This window comes from Octopus bimaculoides, chromosome 15 (genome assembly GCF_001194135.2).
Source record: "Octopus bimaculoides isolate UCB-OBI-ISO-001 chromosome 15, ASM119413v2, whole genome shotgun sequence".
In the NCBI taxonomy this organism is placed as follows: Eukaryota; Metazoa; Mollusca; class Cephalopoda; order Octopoda; family Octopodidae; genus Octopus; species Octopus bimaculoides.
The window spans coordinates 24,571,017-24,594,574 of record NC_068995.1 but is presented as its reverse complement, the minus strand read 5'-3'; the positions used below and the strand labels follow the sequence as shown (position 1 = coordinate 24,594,574).

General features: G+C 34.2%; 1 protein-coding gene across 6 annotated transcripts in view; it reads left to right on the top strand.

Annotated features, from left to right (window-relative positions):
- The window catches only part of LOC106878778 (uncharacterized), a 195,476-nt gene extending 172,143 nt beyond the window's left edge, over positions 1-23,333 (top strand). For all 6 annotated transcript variants that reach the window (XM_014928108.2, XM_014928109.2, XM_052973201.1 and 3 more), the window contains 2 exons: positions 9,090-9,328; positions 12,523-23,333. In XM_014928108.2, coding sequence (XP_014783594.1) covers positions 9,090-9,328; positions 12,523-15,876 — 3,593 coding nt within the window. In that variant the 3' untranslated portion in view covers positions 15,877-23,333. The remainder of the gene's footprint in view (positions 1-9,089; positions 9,329-12,522) is intronic.
- Positions 23,334-23,558: the final 225 nt, after the last annotated feature.

The window sequence follows — 23,558 nt, the reverse complement described above, 5'->3', positions numbered from 1 at the left end:
TATTATTATTCAGGTCACTGCTTGGAATCAAACTCAGAATCTTGGGGTTAGTAGCCTGTGCTTTTAACCACTATGCCATATGCCAATAATAATAATAATAATAATAATAACAACAACATCAAAAAATACCTTAGGAATGAGAACCCATGACAATGGATAGGCTGGAAATTATTCTGCTTATGCCATCAACAAGGTTATTAGTTATGACTGTGGGAGGAGGGATATTATACATGTATGCAGGTATATGGTTTCTTAAGTCTGCTTTCAGTAGAAACGGTGATTGTGGTTGGATCTAGTGTTATGGCTAAAAAGTTGACAATTTTTAAATTGTCCAAATTGCATTTCTTAAATATTCTGATTGAATCTTTTCTGAATTACATATGGTTGTGTGGTTGATTATATTAAAGAAAATTGCTTAACTGTCATTTTTCTTCAGAGCAGAACTAGTAGGATTCATTTATTGAAGGTATATAAAATTAAAAATCTCACAAGATTGGTTATTTCTTCTTTGTTAGCTTTTTATGTGAAATAAAGAGTTGGCTTTCCTTTTGCTTTGTTTTTTTAACTTGTTAAGAGTTGTCATGATATAAGAGCAACTTCCTGGCAGGTGAGAATGTCACTAATAATGGTAAATGTGTTCTTGAATTCCCATGCTTTCAGTATAAGATATATAAAATTTAAGCTACATAAAAAAAAACCATTATATCAAATTGGGAATTTGTACAATGCTTTGTTTTGGCTTGATGATAATGGCACTGCTAATCTTATGTTGTTTTAGTCTTAAGATTAACTGCTTGAGTATATGCTTGCTAACTAATTCATTCATTTTAGGAGATTTTTAGTCTTAAAGGTGATGTAGGGTGTATGCACATCAGGCATTCTCTAAAGTCTTCAATGTTTTTTGTATGTTTAAGTGGTGTTCTCTGGCAGGAGTTTGTGGCACTATCTTCTTTCTTTTTTTTTTTGCAAGTATGTGGGATAGTAGGGAGGGGGGTTGAGTGTTAGAGTGTTCTGGAAGGAGTTAATGTGGTTTTACACTAACTTTTGCTTTTCTTAAATTGGTAAAATTGAAACTGATTTTATGTAGTTGAAATACACACATGTATGCACACACATACATACAGAGACACATAGATATGTGTGCATATGTGCATGTGTTTGCATATACACACATGCACATTTATGTTTATATATGTGTTAAGTGAAAGCATGGCTTGTGGGGAAGAAATTCACTACCCAATAATGTGATTTCAGGTTCAATCCTACTGTGTGGATTTAACAGATGGAAACTGAAAAAAGCATTGTGTGTTTAGATTTTTGGGTGTGCCATGTATCCCACCCACATATAAGATTAATTCCCACACTCTACTCCAATAAACCAAACTATACCACTTCTTCATGAACTACGTTTTTCTCTCACTCCTTACCCCCACATTCCCACAGCCCAGCACTGCTATATCATCTTTCTTACCTGTCCTCCCTCTGTCAACTGTATCATTGCTATACTGTTGTTCCTTTATACACTCATGTTTCATCACCACTGCATTCCCCCTTTTGCACCCATGTAATCTCCCTACTCACACACCCTGAGCAATCCTCTACAACTCCATTTATTTTCACATCCTTATAGCTTGAGAGTATGCCCTGGTATCTCGCTCTCTCTTTCTCTCTCTCCCTCCAGCTGGGGTAACCATGTATATCCTCTGCAGAAAAACACTTGTTTCTGCTTCTCTATCATAGTTTAACTTCTCATCACCTGACATAAACCCACCTCCCTCAGTACCACTCCTCTCATTTGAGGGATCTTTGTCTTACAAGTTATGTGGTGACCTTAGCAGTGCTGGTGCCACATAAAAACCACCTAGTCCACTCTGTAAAGTGGTTGCCATTATAGAGGGCATCCCACCATAAAAACCATGCCAAAGCAGACAGTGGAGCTGGGCACAGTCCCCAGGCTTCCTGTCAAACCATCCAAATACGAAATGTTGATGATGATGATTGTTTGTGTGTCTGTGTCTGTGTCAGTTTGTTTCCTTGTCTTGACATCACATGAGTTTTAGAGAAAAACTAATCGCTCGACAAGCAGTGTCCTTCATTTCCAATCTACCACAGAAACATGTCTGGCCATGGGGAAATATTACCCTCTTTGGAATCAGGTGAGGGTTGCCAACAAAAAAGGGCATCCAGCAGCAAACTCAGTCTAAGCCATGCAAGCATAAAAAAGTGGATGTTAAAATGATGATGATGGTGGTGGTGGTGGTGGTGGTGGTGGTGGTGATTATGTATTTGTTCAGTTTCCATTTGATTAATCTTTTTAATCAGTTGTTATCTCATAATTTATACAAAGATATATATATATACACACACAAACAGACACACATGTATATGTAATTATCTGTTTGCTTATGCACAGACACATCTTTACATTTTGCTTTTTATTTAATGTTCTTTAACTCTTTTTCTACTTTTACACTTGTACACACACATTTTATATACTACATATTACACATGCAGTATACACACATTAATGGGACGGTTTTTTTTCCTATTGACTCTAGTAATTAACCAAATGTCATATATTTCCTGTATAGAAATCTGGCCAAGGCTCACATGTATCTACTGAAGTTGGAGTGTGACTAATGTGTAGCTGTGACAATCATGCTTTTCTGGAATGTATTATCATGATTATAAAGTGGATTTAACTGAAAATTAAACCCAAATGATCATTGACTTAAGAGAGTAACATCACATTAGAGCATTTGCCACTGGTAATGATGGTGATGATTATTATTTTCTACATTGGTGTAATATTTTACATTTCTAAGTGTAACTTGATTGATCCAAATAGCAATGCTCAATTGGTATTTATTTGGTAAAGGTAAAATTGCTCTCAGTGGGAGTAGAGCTGAATGTAAAGTGATGGACCTAAACATTGTTAGATGCTTACTCTGGTTCTTGCTACGGTTTCTGTTATTTACATTAACAACAACTATAATTGTCCAAGCATATGGTTCTCAGCAACAACAACTCTACTATTATCATCACACAAGACATATTCACACAAAATAGCTGCATTATAAACAGCTTCACTATGTCCAAACAGTGTGCTGAGTTATCCCAGTGTTTTGAGGTTAGTGTCATCATCATCATCATCATCATTGAACGTCGTTTTCCTTGCTGGTATGAGTTGAGCAGTTTGACTGGAACTGGTAAGGTCAGGGTCTGCACCAAGCTCCATCGTCTGTTCTAACATGGTTTCTACATATGGATGCCCTTCCAATTGCCAACCACTCTACAGTGTACAGGGTACTTTTTATGTGGAAGGTATCAATTCTGCTGTGGCAGATGGGTCTTCTTGAGTATAGCAGTGCACCAGATATCCCAGTCCTTAGTCATCTCCTTTGTAAGGCTCAATGTCTTGAGGTCAGCCTTCAACACTTCATCCCGTGTCTTCCTGGGTCTCCCTCTTCCACAAGTTCCAACCACTTTAAGTGATCTGTATACCAATTCTTCGATTAATCTGCATGTCTCTTTTGCAACTAAAGCAAGGTTGTTGCCTGTATACAAACAAACTTCAGTGCTTTCTACCGTTGGTTTCACATTCTAAACCGAGTGGCCAGTGTGCTTCCAGATCAAACTGGAACATAACATATCTGGAATGCTGCTGCTATAATTTTAGTCATCTATACTAATCAATGTGTTCAAGTTAGTGCTGATCACAACTACAACTTACAACAATCATGTATTAGTCTCTCAAATATGTACTGATCAACTCCTGCTCAATTGAACACACACAGTCAATATATCAGATATCTTTTATCTTTTCTTTTATACTTGTTTTGGTTATTAGACTGTGGCCATGCTGGGGCAGTGCCTTGAAGAATTTTTAGTTAAATGGATCATACTTATTCTTTTAAGCCTGGTATTTATTCTATTGGTCTCTTTTGCTGATTGGCTAAGTTATAGGGATGTAAACACCACTTGTCAAGTGGTGTAGTGGGGACAAACACAGACACAAAGACATGTGCACACACACACAACATATACAATGAGCTTCTTTCAGTTTCTGTCTACCAAATCCACTTACAAGGTTCAGGTTGGCCTGTGGATATAGTATAAGACCAAGGTGCCCTGCAGTGGGACTGAACCCAGAACCATGGGATTGAGAAACAAGTTTCTTACCACACAGCCACACCTATGCCTATATGTTGAGTTTTTGACCACCATATACCACTATCATGGCACTCATTTTATTGATCTTTCATGCAAAGATATATATATATACACACACAAACAGAAAGATATATATATATATATATGCAGTGTTCACTGTAGTAGCTGTAGAAGAGACAGAAAGAGAGAACAATGTGTCTGAACTGGAAAGGTATCTAGCTTAATTGGTGATTGGATTTAATATCAGAAAGATCTTTCATCATTTATTTGTATCTGTTGCCAATATTTGCAAATAGCTTCTGTAAAATGTAACTTGTACTTCAGACAGACTGAATTGCATATTATAACATATAATTTATTAATCGAATAAGTATGCATTACAGTATGTAACTCAGTTTATCTGATTTACTTAAGCCCTTAGTAGGTTTATAAGCAACTTCTCTTTGGAGATTTAAAAGGATATTCAGTTATGAAATTATAACAGGATTGAAACTAGTCCAGCTGATCCTTTATGTACATATATTAAAAATAGGGAAGGCCAGTTTATGAGATTACCTTTGGTTTCTCATCCATAAAGGATTTAGCTTTATGGCATATTGTCAGATCCCAAAAACCTGTTGGCCCATGACCTCTTAAAAATATGAATTCTGAAACCTGAGGTAATCCCCTAAACCGACCTGCCCCATTTTTAATATATGCTGCTCTACATCTTAGACTGTGCTTCTTCTTTGGGATCTATGTTTTCTACAAATGATATATATATATATATAAGTAATATTTGTAGCCATTTTAACATGGCTGTCCATTTGAGCAGACTCTACTGAGATTTTTTAATCCCAAGAGGACATCTCCTCTAGCTGGTTAACAATGCACAGCTGCATCCAATAAAATTGTGAGCTGGGGAGCGAACCCTTACCCCTACCATCTCCTAGCAAGATGGTAGGGGTGGGGATTCATTCCCCTGCTTGCAATTTTGTCCAGTTATGCCCATAGTAATAGTGGGCTTGTAGGGAGAGTTAAAGATGATACTCAGTCAGTAAAGAGTATTCAGAGTATATAGACATGCTCTAGTACATATTAACATTGATTGTCAAACATTGTCAGCACACCAGTAATTTACAGTTTTTTACTCTGCGCTTTTTAAATTTTTATTATTTTATTGACACAAGATGCTGTGCCTGTGGTTTTTGTAGGTCTTCCAAAATCAGTGAGATTGACATGGTTAACATTTCTCTTGAGCAGCTTCAAAAAAATCATGTAGAAGGAATAAATTTCAAGAGACTGGGCAGGTAATGAGAGAAGGAAGGATGAACTAGTTGAGAATGTCTAAGTGAGTGTGGTATGAGCCTAGCTAGTTCCAAAGAAGACGTAGCAGTTGTAAAAAGAAGTCAGATAAAAAAAAGAGAGAGATACAGCAGGTCTATGAATGTGTATAGTTATATCTTTTACTGTGACATATCCTTAGAAGTTAGTTGGTTTGTGTCTGGTGTTCTGGATCTGCCATCCAATATTCATATTCAGTTATAGTCATTTCGCTAACACAACACATATTAAGAAATGCATGAATGTCACAAAATCTCTTTCCCCTTAACCTACATATCTTAGACCTCATTAGAAATCACTAGTTATTTTCACATTTGTAAAATGTAAACCTAAGATTATTTTGCAGCTATTTTGTCATTCCACACTACCAACATATAGAATTAGCATTGACATTAGCTTGGTCATATTTGACGTCATCTAGTATTTGGTAACTTGTTCAACTACTCAAATGTCTTCACTTTACTTTCCTTCTTTTTTTTACTCTCCCCTCAGTCTGCATTAAGACATTCTTTACTGCTTTAAATGTTTGTAGGTTATTCATGCATACTTAATCATTTGCTTCTTCTGGTTTTTGAAGGTAGAGTGGTATTCATATTTTCTATGTAAATACACGTATACACACACATTTGTTCATACATATATGTTAAAATATACACCATCACCATCATCCTTTGACATCTGTTTTCCACGCTAGCATGGGTTGGATGGTTTGACCAAAGCTGGCATCAGGTTCCAATCTGATTTCACTTGATTTCTGTGTCTGGATGCTCTTCCTAATGCCAACCACTTTACAGGGTGTGCTGGGTGCTTTTAATGTAGCTCTAGCACAAGTATTTTTATGCTATGCTGGCATGAGTGCTTCTTACATGGCACCAGCATAGAACATATATTTTATACATATGTGTATGAAATATATGTGTTATTTCTATGTCACTGTATCACTGTATTGACCAACTGGTCACAAAATACTTCCAATTCTTTCTTGATTACACCCTTCTTTTCCATCTAGGCCCAAATTGTTTCACTAAATTGTCTTCCCTCATTTTAGATAAACCCTCAACATGCTATTCCTAGGTGGAAAACAATGAAATCAAAGAGGTAATGGGTACATTTATTTGGGGCACACAGTGAATATAAGCTATGACATGGATGCTGAAATCTAGGCAGGATGGAAGGCATTTAGCTCAGTAATAGATGTACTCAAGGCAAAGCTGGACAAGAGCTTATGTGCCAATCTCATTGATAGCACTGTCCTATCTGTGCCCTTATATTTAAGTATTTTCTATATAAATACGTGTAAATGTGTTCTTTTGAACATAGGTATACATACAGGTGTGGCTGTGTGGTAAGAAGTTTGCTCCCCAACCCTATGGTTCCAGGTTCACTCCCACTGCATGGCACCTTGGGCAAGTGTCTTCTACTTTAGCCTCTAATTGATCAAAGCATTGTAAGTGGATTTGGTAGATGGATATATATTCTTTTACTCTTGTTTCAGTCATTTGACTGTGGCCATGCTGGAGCACTGCCTTAAAGAGGTATTTAGTTAAAGAAATCGAGCCATGGACTTTTTCTATCAGTGTCTTTTGCTGAACCACTAAGTTATGGGGACATAAACACACCAACATCAGTGAGAGAGACAGTGAAGAAGAAAGAGGAGTGAGAAAGAGTGAGTGAATAAAGAATGAATAAGGAAAAGGAGAGAAAGTACATCTTGTAAAGAAGTGAATCGTGTATATATAAAGCAATATTATTTATTTTTAATATAAAAAAATAAACCAAGACTAAATTAATGTGTCTCAGGTCAAATTATTCTTGCACCCCAAGTATGGTACTAATTCATGCAGCCATTTTCATGTGAAAAGTGAACACACACAGATAGATAGATAGATAGATAGATAGATGTAGAGAGAGAGAGAAAGATTTAGATAGATGGAGAGAGAGATAGTAACAGAAATCCCAAGAAGACAACAGAAATCCTTAGAAGAAAGACAAAAAAAAATGTAGTTCCAACACGCACAAAATGTTTGTATGAGGAACGCGAAGAGCAAGATTTTCAAGCTAAAAATATATAGGAAGCTGTGATGTTCATGATGTTTCCCCAGGAACCAAAAGACAATGCAACTGAAATAAAATAGAAGCGGTTAAAATGTAAATATTCATCAATGGCATATTGTATGCATATATGTGAGTGTGTAGCTAGCCACAGTTGCTATATCAGACATACATGTGTGTGTCTAGCTAGCTGCAGTTGCTACATCAGTACCAGAAGTTGACAATGAAAAACCTTTTTAAAGAAGTTAATCTTATATAAAGCAATATTATCTATATTTAATTAAAAAAATAAATCAAGACCATATTATTGTATCCTGGGTCAAATTATTCATGCACCCCAAGTATGGAACCAATTCGTGCAGTCATTTTTGCATGAAAAGTGAACACACACACACACACACACACACACACACACACACACACACACACAGGTCTATTTTATATATAAGATAACTAATCCGGGAACTTTTTGATACCACCTCATATGTATTGCCTAGGTATAGAAATATGAAATCATGATCTAAGATTGGTAGGTCATTTTATCTATATGGACAATTTGGTTGTACAAAATAAAATTAAGTAAAATGCTAACTTGTGATGTCTTGAGAAGATATGTTTAGAAAGTTGTGGTTAGTGTTTCCATTGTACACAGTCTGCTGTTTGAAATCATTACATTGCAACACTATTGTGAAAATACTTGATCAACTGATAGCAGAAAGTGAGAGATACCTGACATATTTATAATAGACTAGTGTAACAAGTCAAAATATTGGCCTGTTCTGTTCTGTCTAAGTTTATGTTGGCTACTCTGAGGTTGTTGCCATGGTAGGAAAGTTAGATATGTTCATATAGCTAGTAGTACCATTGAGTCCTGTTCTGAACAGAACACTCAACATTAACTTGTTTAAAGCTTTCTACTTGATTAAGAAATCAATGTCATATAGAATGAATGACTGAAGAAGTGAACAAAACCCTTGTTTTATCACCACCACCACCACCACCACCACCACCTCCATTGATAATAATAATAATAATAATAATAATAATAATCCTTTCTACTACAGGCACAAGGCCTGAAATTTGGTGGGAGGGGATAGTCAATTACATCAACCCTAGTAATTGACTGGTACTTAATTTATTGACCCCGAAAGGATAAACGGCAAAGTCAACCTTGACGGAACTCAGAACATAGCAACGGGTGATATACCGCTAAGTATTGTGGTGGGCTGTGTTAACATTGTGGATGTTTGCAAATATGATGTAGATATCCCTCTCCATGTCGGGAGTGATTACTTCAAATCTTATGGTCATATTGGTGTTGATGTTTATATCAGTATTGTAAATGGTTCTCCTCATATTCAACAATAATTTCTTCAGATGTTGTAAATAATTTCTACACGTTATGGATATTTTCCTTGACTCTTACTGAGTTCATTACTTGAATGTCAATTCATTCTCTTTTAGTGTATCGCTTTCTTTTGAGTACATTTTATAAATCCAATCGATTGCAAAGTATAAAATGATTTTTGTTTTATTTGCAGAACCATCGCTATTCAACCGTACAATTAATAGCAACAGCAACAATGTATACAAAAGCGTCTCTCTTGTGGATTTCATCAAACAACAACAGGCTGACATGGGTAACCATGGTCAGCTCACTCAAGAAAAACTGCAAGACCTGCTGACCACTCATTTGGTTCAGCAGTTCCTACAGATGAGGCAGTCAACAAATGAACAAACGAAGCCAGCTGACTTGGTGGAAGATGTACACAATGCCAATGTAAGTTCACCACCACCACCACATTACTACTAGCATTAACAACACAATTCACACAAACCTACCTCTTATCTTTTCACCTGACAGTTTCATATGCTCCTCTTTATCTTTATCCTCATACTACTCCTAACGGGGGCTTCATTTTCCATGTCATATTTCTGTCTTAACAGTTTGGCCTTAAACTTGACAGTCCTAATTTTAGCATTGGTTTCATGTTTTTTAACAAAAATCTGGCAAAATGGAACAGATCGTGGTTTCTTGGAAGCTAAACTGCTACACTGAAGGCTTCCTGAATTATTGTAAGGTTTCCTGTTCTCATTTATCTTCTTTATATGTGCAATAGTGGTTTCTATAACCACTTCTTATCTTCCTCTTTAATTCATGTTAGCATTGTTGCAGTCTAATTGGAAAACACCAGCAAGATAAAGAGGTGCAATGTGTTACTGCATGAAAGTATGTCTGATATCAGTAAATCATACACGCCATGTTGATACCACACCCTTCCACAGCTTCTCATACTACAGGATGCCATGTTCAATATATGGCTTTACAAGAACAGATTAACAACAACACTAAACTTGTTTACCATTACTCTGGTCACCAGTAATACTAGATAACATTAACTTGTAGATCACTTTACAATCAATAAAATCAGCATTTCATACACTCATAAAACAGAAATTGTAGCATCATATATAAATGAAATCTCAGAACTTTCTTTGCTACATAAAAACATAACTAACAGAAATGATACACACATTGCAAAAACAATTAAATGAAAAGAATCCACAAAACTAATCTGTACTCAATACAAGATCTACCAGGATCCTGGCAAATCCTGTATTCAAATTTCAGTGCTAGAAGCCATGATACACAACACTGAAAATACTTCTCTCCACACATTAAATAATGAACACAAACCATTCACAACCTGAAACCAACTACATTGAAAATACAAGCAAAGAAGTCAGTATGGAATCTTTTATGTGATTATTCATCTTGCTCAATATAGCAACTACATCTCTTTCCTTTAAAAGAAACAACAAAACATTTTAAGTTCTAAATATGAGAGTCACATATCCACAAAAGAAATGGAGACACAAAGGCTAAAAAGTACAATCATACAATGAAGCTTGACTAAAATCTTATACCTATAGACGTGGTTAAGCTGTTAGATATTTTTATCAGCTACTTATATACCATTCACTTGTTACTCAGCAACAACAGCAGAAAAACGAATATGTTAAAGCTTAAACATTAATGTGTGCTTTGAGAAATCTAGTTTATAACTACAGTCTATTTCAACTAACATGGTCCAGCAACTACATATTTTATTACTCAACATTTTTATACATCAGTAACACTTAAAGTTGTAATTCAATTTCATCCTAAAAATTACTATCTTTGTCCCTGTCTCATCCAACTGGTCCAGACAAGCACAAATATTCATACACACCGAAATAACTATTATTGATTGCTTCATTATACCAAGATTCTGTTATACTGAATGCATTACAGGAAAAGAGAAGCAACATGCCCTGACTTTCTTCCTACTAATGACTTACAGCTATTCTTTCAAGGAGTTTATATTGGGTTCCTAGTTGTGATACTTTCGAGTTGTGGACAGGAATTGGGCTGTTGGATATTCAATTGGTTACTCTGCATAGGTTTATTCAAGTCTAACAGACTTAGAATACTTAACAGTATCAAAGTATAAATGTGACATGAGTTTGTAGTATAATAGTGTAATAGTGAATTACTGTGTAATTTCACAGTCAATTAAAAAGTGTCAATCAATTAAAGTGGAGGGAAATCGGGGAAGGGAGAGATACAGGAAAACATGGGGCAAAGCATTGAAGGCCAACCTCAAAATGCTGAGCCTTGAGAAGAAGATGAAAGAGGACCAAGATATGTGGCACGTTCCTGTACTCAAGATCATCTGCCCACCACAACAGAATTGATATCCTAAAGCCAAGGTGCCACATAAAAAGCATTGGTATGGGTGTTGGTGCCATATAAAAAGCATTGCTGATGGTGCCACATAAAAGTGGTTGGCAATAGGAAGGGCATCCAGCTATAGAAACCAAGCTAAAACAGACTATGGAACCTGATGCAGCCCCAACCCTTGGCAGTTCCTCTCAAGCCATCCAACCCATGCCAGCACAGAAAACGGATATTAAATGTAGATAATGGTTATAATGATGATGAATCTGTCTTACAGTTACTCAAGTTGAAATTACAGGATGATTTCTTTATTTGATATAATGTATGAGGCAAGTCAAACAGAGTATTCTGCTGAAGGGTTCCTTACAACATAAAAGAGTCTATTGCTTAACAATTGAGTTGCACCTAATGATTTCTTGCACATGTTGGAATGCTTGAGCATGCAGTGCAAAGTGTTCTTCATTAACCCAACATAGTGCCAGTTGTAAGAATACAAACTATATTGTAAAAACTATATGGTAAATAAGTTAAGGGCCTGGGACCTCATCCATTTTTCAATAACTGTGGCCATTACTACCACAATCTCTACTAATCTTGACTTTCCAACCCTATAATACATCTACCTATACCCATTTATTGAGGCTGACATTCCTTTCTACATTTATATTACTATTATGTTTTAATCAGCTCTAGTTCTTTCAGAAAACTTGTCTCTGAATGTTCTTTCACTTCATAACTCCCCCTCTTGTTTTCTCTCTTATATCCATCTTTTCATTTCACTCACAGAAATTTAAACTGAATGTTAAATAGAAGCCTTGTCTCCCAACCACTGAAGTTTTTAAATTTTATGGGCTTTGTACTTCTTATCAAATTGATAAATAAAAGTAAAATTATTCTGGATTTGATTGGTTTGTCCAGTAACTCAGATTAGTGTTATACAGACTCACTGTCTTTTTTCCCTTTTAAACTCTAATAAACACTGTGCTGAAATTTTCTACTCTGTGAAGAACCAAACCATCAAGAATATCTCTCCTCTTTGCCCATGTTTTCCATTCAATAAATTAAATATTAACCACAGGAATACCATTTCCCATTTCTTTCTTCTTGCTCAGACTTACTGAAAAGATAAAAATAGTAACTTACCTGCTTTTTTATGCTGTTTGTTAAGTTTATTTTTCTTTCTTTTTCTTTTTTTTTTTCTCCAAAAAAAAATTATGAAACTGATATACTTTATATTGTGATCTCTGTTTCAGAAAACTGCTGCTGAGGTGTCACTTAAAGATAATGTCAAGAAAGTTGAATTACCTGATTCTCTCGATAACGCAACAAAATTGCTCAATGAATACCAACTGGATGAATCTGAGCACATGTTCTTGCGTCTGCATCAACAGGCATTATGTAGTCCAGATGACCAACGTCAATCCCTGGTAAATGTACTTGTAAATCTTGCTGAAATATGTTTACGTCGCAGCCGCAGATGTCGAGACAATCCGATGGAGAAGCAGTGGCTTTACACTCATACCATTGCCCTCCTACAAAATGCATCAGAAATTTGTGATAAAGCTATTCGTGGTGAAGATGGTGAAACATGTGACACAGCTTGGTTTGAGCAACAACAGTTATCCATTTCAACAAAACTAAGGCCAGTTGAAGATAACCAAAGCCGTATTCTTTATAACTGGCTGAAGAATGAAGAAAAGATGATTGAGACACTTCGGCCATTATTTGCTTCAACACCATCAATTCAGACAAAGAATTTCCCCTTGACACCAAGCATGCCTCGTCAGAACCTGTTTCCTGGGATGCCATGTTTTGTTTCAAATGAGGCAAAGTCAGACAAGGATAACTTTGCTGAAAGGTTACGATGGCTTACAAAATTTTGGCGGTACTGCCGAGATCGCTTACATAACAAAAACTTCAAAGAAATTGTTGAGCGACTCTCTGAGAAAGTTGAAGAAGAAATGAACAACTTTGAATCACCAATTTCTCCAGTTAACGAAAATAACAACAACGAGAAAGAATTTGAAGATGTCTTCTACCTTGATGTTGAGGAAGTACGGGACATAGGAAATATTAAAGAGCTTTCAGATGTTAACTCTCCTGTCCGCCAGTATTCCCTATCATACGAGCTCGCCTCTAGTGATGTCAATGTTGAGGGATGGGACTTCTTTTTGGAAGAGCGTAAAAATTACAAGTTTGACACAGTTATCCAGATGTCGCCACATGTGAAGTCTCAAAATAATGACTGTGAGTTTATTATAGACACTGAACTTTCTGATGAGAAGCAAAGGTTGGCTGATATGTCTGAACTGATTTCTCCCTTGCATGAACACAGCATTAGTCTCACTATTGTACGTTCTTTAATCAAACTTGCAGAGAGATTAGCAAAAGAGGAAGACTTTACTAAAGCTGAAGCACTATATGAACAGATTTATATTATTCTCTTTGAAATTCAAGATTCCAGTGTGTCTGTGATGAAGTTAAAGGCTAATGTAATGAAAAATTTAGGTATGTTGAAATGCAAACTCAGCAAAGGAGAAGTTGGACTGAAAATGCTCAAGAAAGGGTTACAAATGTGCCGTGAACTTGGGGAGGATGGAGTTAACAGTGAAGTGTCTGTTCTAATGTTTGAACTTGGAAATGGGTATATTGTTGAGAAGTGGAATGATGAGTCGTTCTTTGACAATATCATTGCAGTGATTGCTGAGTCTTTTGAAAAAGAATTCTCTGATCCTGATAATGAAACCTCATCGAGTCAGACTTCTCAAACTGAAAATAATAATGAAAGTATGAATGAAAGTACAAAGATGGATGATAAAAATGTCAAAGAAGCAATGTCTTGTTTTGAGGAAGCAATAAGTATACTAGATGAGATACCTCAGCGTGATGAGAAACAAACAGATGTCCTTGCCAAATCCTATCTCAAACTTGGGGATTGCCATTTTATGATGAAAGAATTCAATGAAGCACTCATTTGTTTCGAAAAATCATGGACCCTTTTCAATTCTCGTGGTCAATCAGCTGGGAGAGCACTGTTTTTAGAGAATGCCCATGTTTTGCTTATGTTAGGCGTTTCGAGTTTCATGCTACATGTCTACCCACGCACTGTCTCTGTGTTTGAACTGGCCTATAGAATGCTTAGGTATGCGTATGGATTGTCGGGACAAAATTTTTTTGTTGGCCTGATTCTTTCATTACTTGGAATAACGTACTACAAATTGAAATATTACCACAAATGTGTGTCTGTTTGTTTTCAAGCTTTTGAAATTTTCTCTAACCTTTATCAAAATACATTGTCTACTCTTCCAAAACATAAGTTCTGGTTGGTTTGCCAGACATTATATGTCCTTGGAAACTCATATAATGTGCTTAATTTACAACACAAAGCCATTAAATACCTCTCTTTAGGCAGGTCATTAATGTTGTCCACAGATTCTGCTGACAAAAGGCAACATATGAGAATTTTACAGATTCTAGGTGACTGTTATTTTGCACAATATGACTACAAAACCTCACTTGATTTCTACAATGAAGCTCTCATTCTTGCTGATGACAAGGATAATCAGGAAGATTTTGATCCAAACCAGAGCTCTGAAGATATGGCCTTGCACAATCAATTGCTAAGCCGTTCTGCAGATGCACATATTAGCATGAGACAGTACCAGAATGCTGTTCACTATTTAGAACAAGCACGAGATATTCAGGATATTTTACAAGAAGATATTAAAGGTGACCTGGTCAGTACGTTAAAGCAACTTGGCCAAATGCATTCTGTAGCAGGGGATGTTGAAAAGGCTATTGAGTCCTATAATGAGTGTATCGAAATCTATAAGGAAATCCATGGAAAACTTGAACCAGAAATGTGTGAAACTCTTGGAAATTTGGCTACAATGTGCTATGTGAAAGCTTGTATTTGTGAAGACATTGAACAAGAACTTGAGATGATTTTGAGAGCAGAGCAATGCTTCCAAGATGCTCTCACAATGGAAATGAATCATTGTGTTTGTGTAAAATATGCCAATTTCTTGTACAGCCAAGGAAACTACGATGATGCTATATTATATTTAGAAGATTGTTTGAAACTCCAAATCCCATTTCCAAACATTGTGTATGGTGGACTGGAGAAAGTAACTCTACCTGAACTTCTTCAAGAGGAGGTTGATGCCCAGGAAGAAGTGGTACTTCCAGCATCATCTTTGGCATATTACTTACTAATTCTTTGCAACCGGTTGATGAATTGTGCTGATGGAGCAGAAAAGTATATCCTACTTCTCATGGAAGAAGCATACTTATTTCAAGACCCTCTCCTTCATTCCCTTCTAGGATATTCCCTTATGGAGTTGTCTCTATATGAGGAAGCAGCCCTCTCTTTTTTTGAGGCAGCAATAATGCAACCAGAATACTTCCTTGCAATGGACAATTACTGTATCTGTTTATGTCTTCTCGTTCTCACCACACTACAGCGAGCCATTATTACTATGCTGAAAAGTGCTGGGGTAGAGTTTGAAGAATATTCATATGATTGTATCTCACCTTTCTCAAATTGCCAGCTAACACCAAACTATCTGGAATTATCAGATACAGAACTACAAGACATTTTCAACTAATCCTGTGATATACAATTTTTTGTTAACCTCTTATTTAATTTTTTTTTTTTAACTATCAATCTGCTCTGATTCCCTCCAACAACAACAACAAAAACAATTGTTGCCAGATTATTGCAAACTAATTTTTGTAAAATATTGTGCCTGAAATATTTTTTTTTAATCTGGCAGCTGATGGCTCATGTTGTAGGTACACTTGGAATTTCATTCTCATATTATCATGATATATTTCCCTTTTCTCAATTTTTTTTTCCCTTTAAATAAAACAACAAAAACAATTTTTTATGCATACAATTGAAGTAAATGGAAAAGAAAATGGAAACTTCCTAATATATAAAAATTTCTCTCCAAACTTTAACATGTTTTTGCAATAAGTGTTTAGCTGTTTTCTTTAATGGTATATGTTGTATAAATGGTTTACTGTTGTCCACCACTGATTTTCTAGCATCCTTGATTCCAAAGCCTTGCTTTATTTATTAGACTAACATAGCTTGCATATTTTCACAATACATTTATGACTCTCTACTTAGACACAAGCTTTTTTTTTTTATGCACTATGGCTAACTAGAAACATGTATTTAATAATCACTAATATGAACTTGATGATTGAATTAAATACAAGAAGATGAGTATAGTTATCTTGTATTAACACTGACTAGATTTATGCTTCACAACACAGCTAATTTGAGCATTTATAGCTAAGGTTAAGCAAATTAATTTAAGGACATCTAGAATCAAGGAATCATCATTTACAAACAATTAGAATATGTACTTTACACTATATCATCATTGGTTAATCTGTAAATGAATCAATGGTCTTGACAATTCCAAAAATGGTTTTGTGATTTAGAGGTTCTGTACCATCAGCTTCTGGAAAATCAGTGATGTACCCATGTGTGTGTTAGTGTAGGAACCAATGTGAAAACAGCTGGTTTTGTCAAGTGTGGTTATGATGTGAATGTATGAAAACATCTATTTGAGAGAGAAACAAAAAATAATTATATGGATGTGTGTGTGCACGCGCATATATGTAACTATGATTTTGTCTAATGGTCATGTAACTGGTATAAAATGCTCTATACATGCTAATATATATAGAACATAGGGGAATGTTAAACTTTAAAAGTATGAAGTACTTTATCACAAGATTTCCAATATTTAACTATCTCAACATTTGTATGCCTGTATGATTTTATGTGTGTGTATATATATATATATATATATATATATATATATATATTACATTTATGTATTTGTTTTGCAGGATTCTTGATGTGAAATCTTATGTTGAAACAGATATTGGTATACTTGGGGATGATCATCGTTTGCCCATTAAACACATGCACTATTTATTTTATCTTCACTTTAGCTTTATTATTATTATTCATTTGTCCGAATTCTTTCATCACACACATTCTGTTATCTCTTCAGAGACTTTCTGTCCCTCATGTCTCCTCTTCTCTCTAGTCTTGTACTGCCTATTCCATTTTGTCTTTTTGCGATATGTATTCCTATCTATGCATGTATATGTGTATTTGTGTGTGTCTTGTGTGCATGTATGTGGATTTGTATATTACATTGTTTGTACCCATGGTTTTTATTTATAGGAATGTAGTCTATAGTTTAAGGTTTAGAGGGGGACAGCACAGAAAAAGGATAATGACGTACATTGGAGAAACTGTGTGTACTCCCCCACTCCACCTCACTACATAACCTGATGACTAAAAACAAGATGAGAAAAGAAAAATAAATAAATAAGAGACATGGGTAGAAACCCATATACATGCACACACGCATAATAAACACATAAACACACACAGATATAGATGTAAATGCATGTGCAGATAGGGCTACATACCACAGAAAGACAAAATAGAATAGATAGGACAAGACCAGAGAGAAGAGGAGATATATGGGACAAAATGTTGCTGAAGAGGTAACAGAATGTGTAATGAAAGAACTGAAAAATAATAATTATAACAAAGTGAAGATCAAATAAACAGTGTCTCATTGGCAAAAGCTGATCATCCCCAAATGTAACAACACACATGTATGTATATATGAATATATGTGTATATATATGTATGTATATATGAATATATGTATGTCTATATGTATATATGCATGTATATGTGTATATATGTATGCATATATATATGTGGATATATATATGCATGTGTAAATTTATATTATACATATATGTATGTAATATATATATATATATAGTGAGAGAAAAATGTTTTAAGTTTCCTCTTTCGATATATACTGCTGCTTGATTATTATATTTTTTCTTTTTCATTCTTTCTCTTTCACCCTCTCTTTCTCATTCAATTACGATGTATGTTTGTAATGGGTATTTACATATAGTTTATGCATACATGTGTAATGTATGTATGTGTAAAAATGTACACGTATTCATTTATACTACTTGTAAATCTTGTAAATAAATACATTTTGTGTATGTGCACATGTATGCGTGTGTGTGTGTGAGTATGTATATATATATATACCCTTAAGCATGCATCTGTATGAAATTTTGTGTGAATGTCGAAATGTTATCTTTCATATTCATCTTTTTTTTTCAATAAAGTTTTGTAAATTAATAAATCAAAAATCTTAAGCCTACATGAATGCACATGGTTTATATATAAAGCATAGTAACTTCTGTACATATTGCTAACACAACTGAAGATGCTTGATTTTACTAAAAACAAATACTTTCTAATGCAACCATTCCAAAAATTAACAATTGAATGATAGATTTACTTCAATTCTCCAGGAAAATTTGCTTATTATTTACTCTGGGCTATGTGTAGATTTTATACATACATACATATATGTATGTGTGTGTGGGTAGATGTATGTTTAACATGTATCTGGATGTATGTTAAGCCAAGTGTATGTATGTCTCTATATATATTTATGCATATACATATGTGTGCGTGTTTTTACATATATGTATATATATATATATATGTATATATATATATATATATATATATATATATATATATATATATATATATATATATATATATATATACATATGTATGTATATATATATATGTATATATGTGTATATATGTGTATATATATATATGTATATATGTGTATATATATATATATGTATATATATGTATATATGTGTATATATATATATATATGTATATGCATGTGTGTGTGTGTGTGTGTGTGTGTATATATATATATATATTATGTACACATGTATGTGTCTGTGTTTATATTTATACACATATATGTACATATGTATGTGTGTGTGTGTCTTGATATATATGTCTATATATATATAAATATAACTCCTTTTTCTTTTAAGCCAAAACAATAAAAGTTTAAAAAAATACAGGTTGATGGTTAGTATTATTATCTGGTATTTCAATATTTTATGATTAAGACTCTACTTAATCCTGAAATATTGAAGTACCAGATAATAGAACTAACCATCAACCTGTATTTTTTAGTTGTTTAACTTGCATTGTTTCGTGTTTTAAAAAAATATTTAAAAGATTTATATATATGAGACAATGCTTCATAACAACTATACTGTTTTATATATATATATATATATATAGATATATATATATATATATAAACACACACACAAACATATATATATATATTAGAGCATCTGTGCATGTGGTGATTTTTAATTTATCCACAAGGATGTTTAAAAACATTTGCCTGGATAATATCTTTATAGGTTATTTTGAAATGATTTACACCTCTCAGTCGTAATGTCTTCTTCATCTTCTGGTCGGAAAGGAAGGGAAAGAAATTATTTTCAAACATGAGATTCTAAGAGCTTACAAAAATATTTAATGTACTTTGAAAGAACTATAATAGTACATATTACTCAGAATATTCTGTTTTTGCTAATGCCCATGCTTGTAATAGGTAAATATACTTTACAGTGATGAAGATTGAAATACTGAACACTTTTTATATCCCTTAACATATATAATATAAGATGTGTACACTGTGTGTTTATGTGTCTATGTGTTTATATAGATATACATACACACACATATACATACACCTTCTATATTTTATATATGATTTGACACGTGAAAACAGCTTCCCACTGGCATAGGCTTCGAGCAATGAACAAGCTAATCACACCCAACAAGCTAATCACACCCAACTGTGCGATTTCAAGTTCAGCATGTGTACAGCAGATGAGATCAGGAAAAAAAAAAATGTTGAAACCCTCAACTGTACCATACTGTCATAGCTATTCTTGCTTGCTTCCATTGCTAGTAACTTTTTTGTTGATATGAAACTCAGCTTGTTTGGTAAAATGGGAAATATGCCTGTATATGTGTGTGTATGTATTTATATATTTGTGTGTATATATATATATACACACACATATGCATGCATATATATATATAGATATGTATATACACACATATGCATATATATATATATGTATGAACACTGCACACATGTATAAATACATATATCTATGTGTGTGTGTGTGTAAATGCATGTATAAAATCATACACAACATGTTCAATAAACATATATTTAAGTCATGCTGTGAAATTATACAGTGAGCAAGATTGTTTAGTAGTCAAACATTGAAGAATTGACTGACCTATGTTTAATATTTTTAAGACTTATCAAGGCCTTTCAACCTCAGCTCCCGGCTAATGAATTTGCAAAGAGTAACTCTTGTTTTGGAAAAATATAAACAACTTCTTACTCATGTAATGTTATTTACATTTATATGTTTATTAAATATATTGTATATGATTTCATATACACATTTATTCAAAACAACTGTGTTGCTGCTTTTGTTAATATATGTATATGTACACACACACATGCGCACACAACACACTCACACACCTATGTACACACATTGTGCTTTAGGAAGGTCATTCTGCCAATATCAAACACACTAGTTGCCATTTGATTTTTTTGATTTTTTAGCATTAATCAATCTGACAACTCTGGTTCTAGCCTTAAGTCCAACCTTCACTCCCTCAGTAACCAGTTTAATTAAAACTAATTCTATAAACACGACTGACACTGAGGACAGTAATACTGATAACTACTTACACTCCCTCTTTTTTCAACTTCTGTGATTGTCATATTATAGGAAATGCATAGACCCTACTAACCTGCAATTCAATAACAGATTCTGCATCTCACCATATGCAGTTGAGGAAAGAGAAGCAATATTTACACTTGCTAGAATGAATTTAAACAAATTTTAAGGCATATCATCATCATCATCGTTTAACATCCGCTTTCCATGCTAGCATGGGTTGGACGATTTGACTGAGGACTGGCGAACCAGATGGCCGCACCAAGCTCCAATCTGATTTGGCAGAGTTTCTACAGCTGGATGCCCTTCCTAACGCCAACCACTCCGAGAGTGTAGTGGGTGCTTTTACGTGCCACCGCCATATATATATAACAGAGAAACAGAACGATGGTAGCCCACCAACTTGATATTGAGGTTATAAATGAATATCTCCAGCAACTATTAGTTGTCATGTTTCATGTCAGTGATCATACATTCATGAATAGAGATGTTTCCAAATGTCTGCAGTGGCACTGAAGACTTTGGTATATTGACCATTCATACAAACTTGCAGATTGCATTATAGGTAGCATTGGTGTAGTAACCATATATGCAACAAACGATATTGATTTTACAGTAAATATGAGTGGAGATATGATTTACATTAGTGATGTTATCTTTCTCAATGTCAAGACATAGCCAACCTATTCATGGTATGCCAGAATAAGCAATTCAGTTCCTAACAAAGAGATCCATATCTGTGATGATGTACTCTCAAAATGTAGATGATATATACCTTTTACTTAAAATAATGACACAAGCTGACATCCAAAAATTAGGAAAAAATCACTATGGAAAGCATCCAACACAGAGAAAATTTCATCTCCAGAGCATCAAGGTGACCAGTAGCTATGCGTCCAATCACCCCAACAAACAACTACTTTTTCTAGCTTCTAAACTATGACTGGAAATTATTCATGACAAAAAACAACTTCTCTTATGTGAAATCTGTAAACACTAACCACCTAGTCCATGGGAGTTTCACTACATTTACAAATGTAAAAATTAACAAAATCATTTCAGAAACAGTAAAGTGGGTGATAAATGCATCCCAACTGCATTAACCCTAAAAAATGCAAAAGCATACACAAGGTTTCATTAGTACATATAGAAGAGTATAGGAAAGGTTCAAAGCTTTCAGTAACAATTATACAAATGGAGTGTGCCCCACAGAATCGAAAAAATAAATAGACAAGACAGGCTAATGGTATAATCAGAAATTCCAAATTGCAATGTTTATTGAAGCTATTTCCAAGAGGTACTAGACCACAGCTTGAGAAGAAAACTGAAAATTACAGTAACAAAAAATAAATGGCAGCTCCATTTCATCATTAGTAAGTCATATCTATTTAAAAAGCAAGACTTTGCATCAACAACTGCAGAGTGTGCACAACCAACCCACAAATAAACTGTAAACTAGGTGCATGAAAGAGCAGTGCAATGACACTCCAACCACAACCTATATAAGAGAAACAGCCCACAGTATAAGCAAAAGAATTGGTGAGCACTGGTGTGAATATGATACAAAGTAACATACTTTACTAACATGCCATTAAAAAATATAGACAACTAAACAAAGTTAAACATTATTTCTACATTCAAATGATCGAATATTGTGAAACGTTACTGAATTGATAATATTACTGGACAAAGAATGCAAACCTTCAAAAATAGTATACCAACACACTACCACCTCCTCTATTACACATACATACACAACACACTACCACCTCCTCTATTACACATACATACACAACACACACTCATGTTATAAAAAGCGAAAACAAATAAAATGAAAATAAGAACAGAAACAAAGTACACGCACATACATGCACTCACATAAACATCACATGCACAAATGCTTGACAACATACAAATAACAAACGCAAGAAGAAATAAAAATCAGGTGCAGAAATGGAAATCAAGTTACTGAGAAGACCACAGATATATGATGAAAACTTTTGATAAACCAAACAAACTAATCAATGAATGAATAATTTGTTAAATAATAATCATTAATGTTCACAATGTAAAAATGAAACCAATGGTTGCTTCCATTGGTAGGATGTCTTAAATGATGATGATGATGATGATGATATATGCACACACACCCACATGTATATACAATGTATGTGTAATTTGTTTGTCATAGGACTAGTTTAACCTACAAAGAGATTTAAATTGCATATTTCCATATACCAAATTCTTTAAAATACCAACATTTAAAAGTAACAAAACAGTGACTTATTAACAGTCAACATTCCATACCTAATGTATCTATTGTATCTAAACTTTATTGACCTCCCAGGTATCTTGTACTTCTAAAATATATTAAAACCATTTTTTTATATTTCTTTTCTTTTCTTTTTTTTTTACAGTCTTAGAATTACCAAAGAGTAGTAACTCTTTACTTGTTTGTCTCTTCAAATAAATATTTCATAAGTTATGAAAGATTACACATATTTCTATACATACATGCACATGTGTGTGTATATGTGTGGTCCAACCCATGCTACCATGGAAAACGGATGATAATGATGATGTATAATGTATGTGCATTTGTGTGTGTATGTAT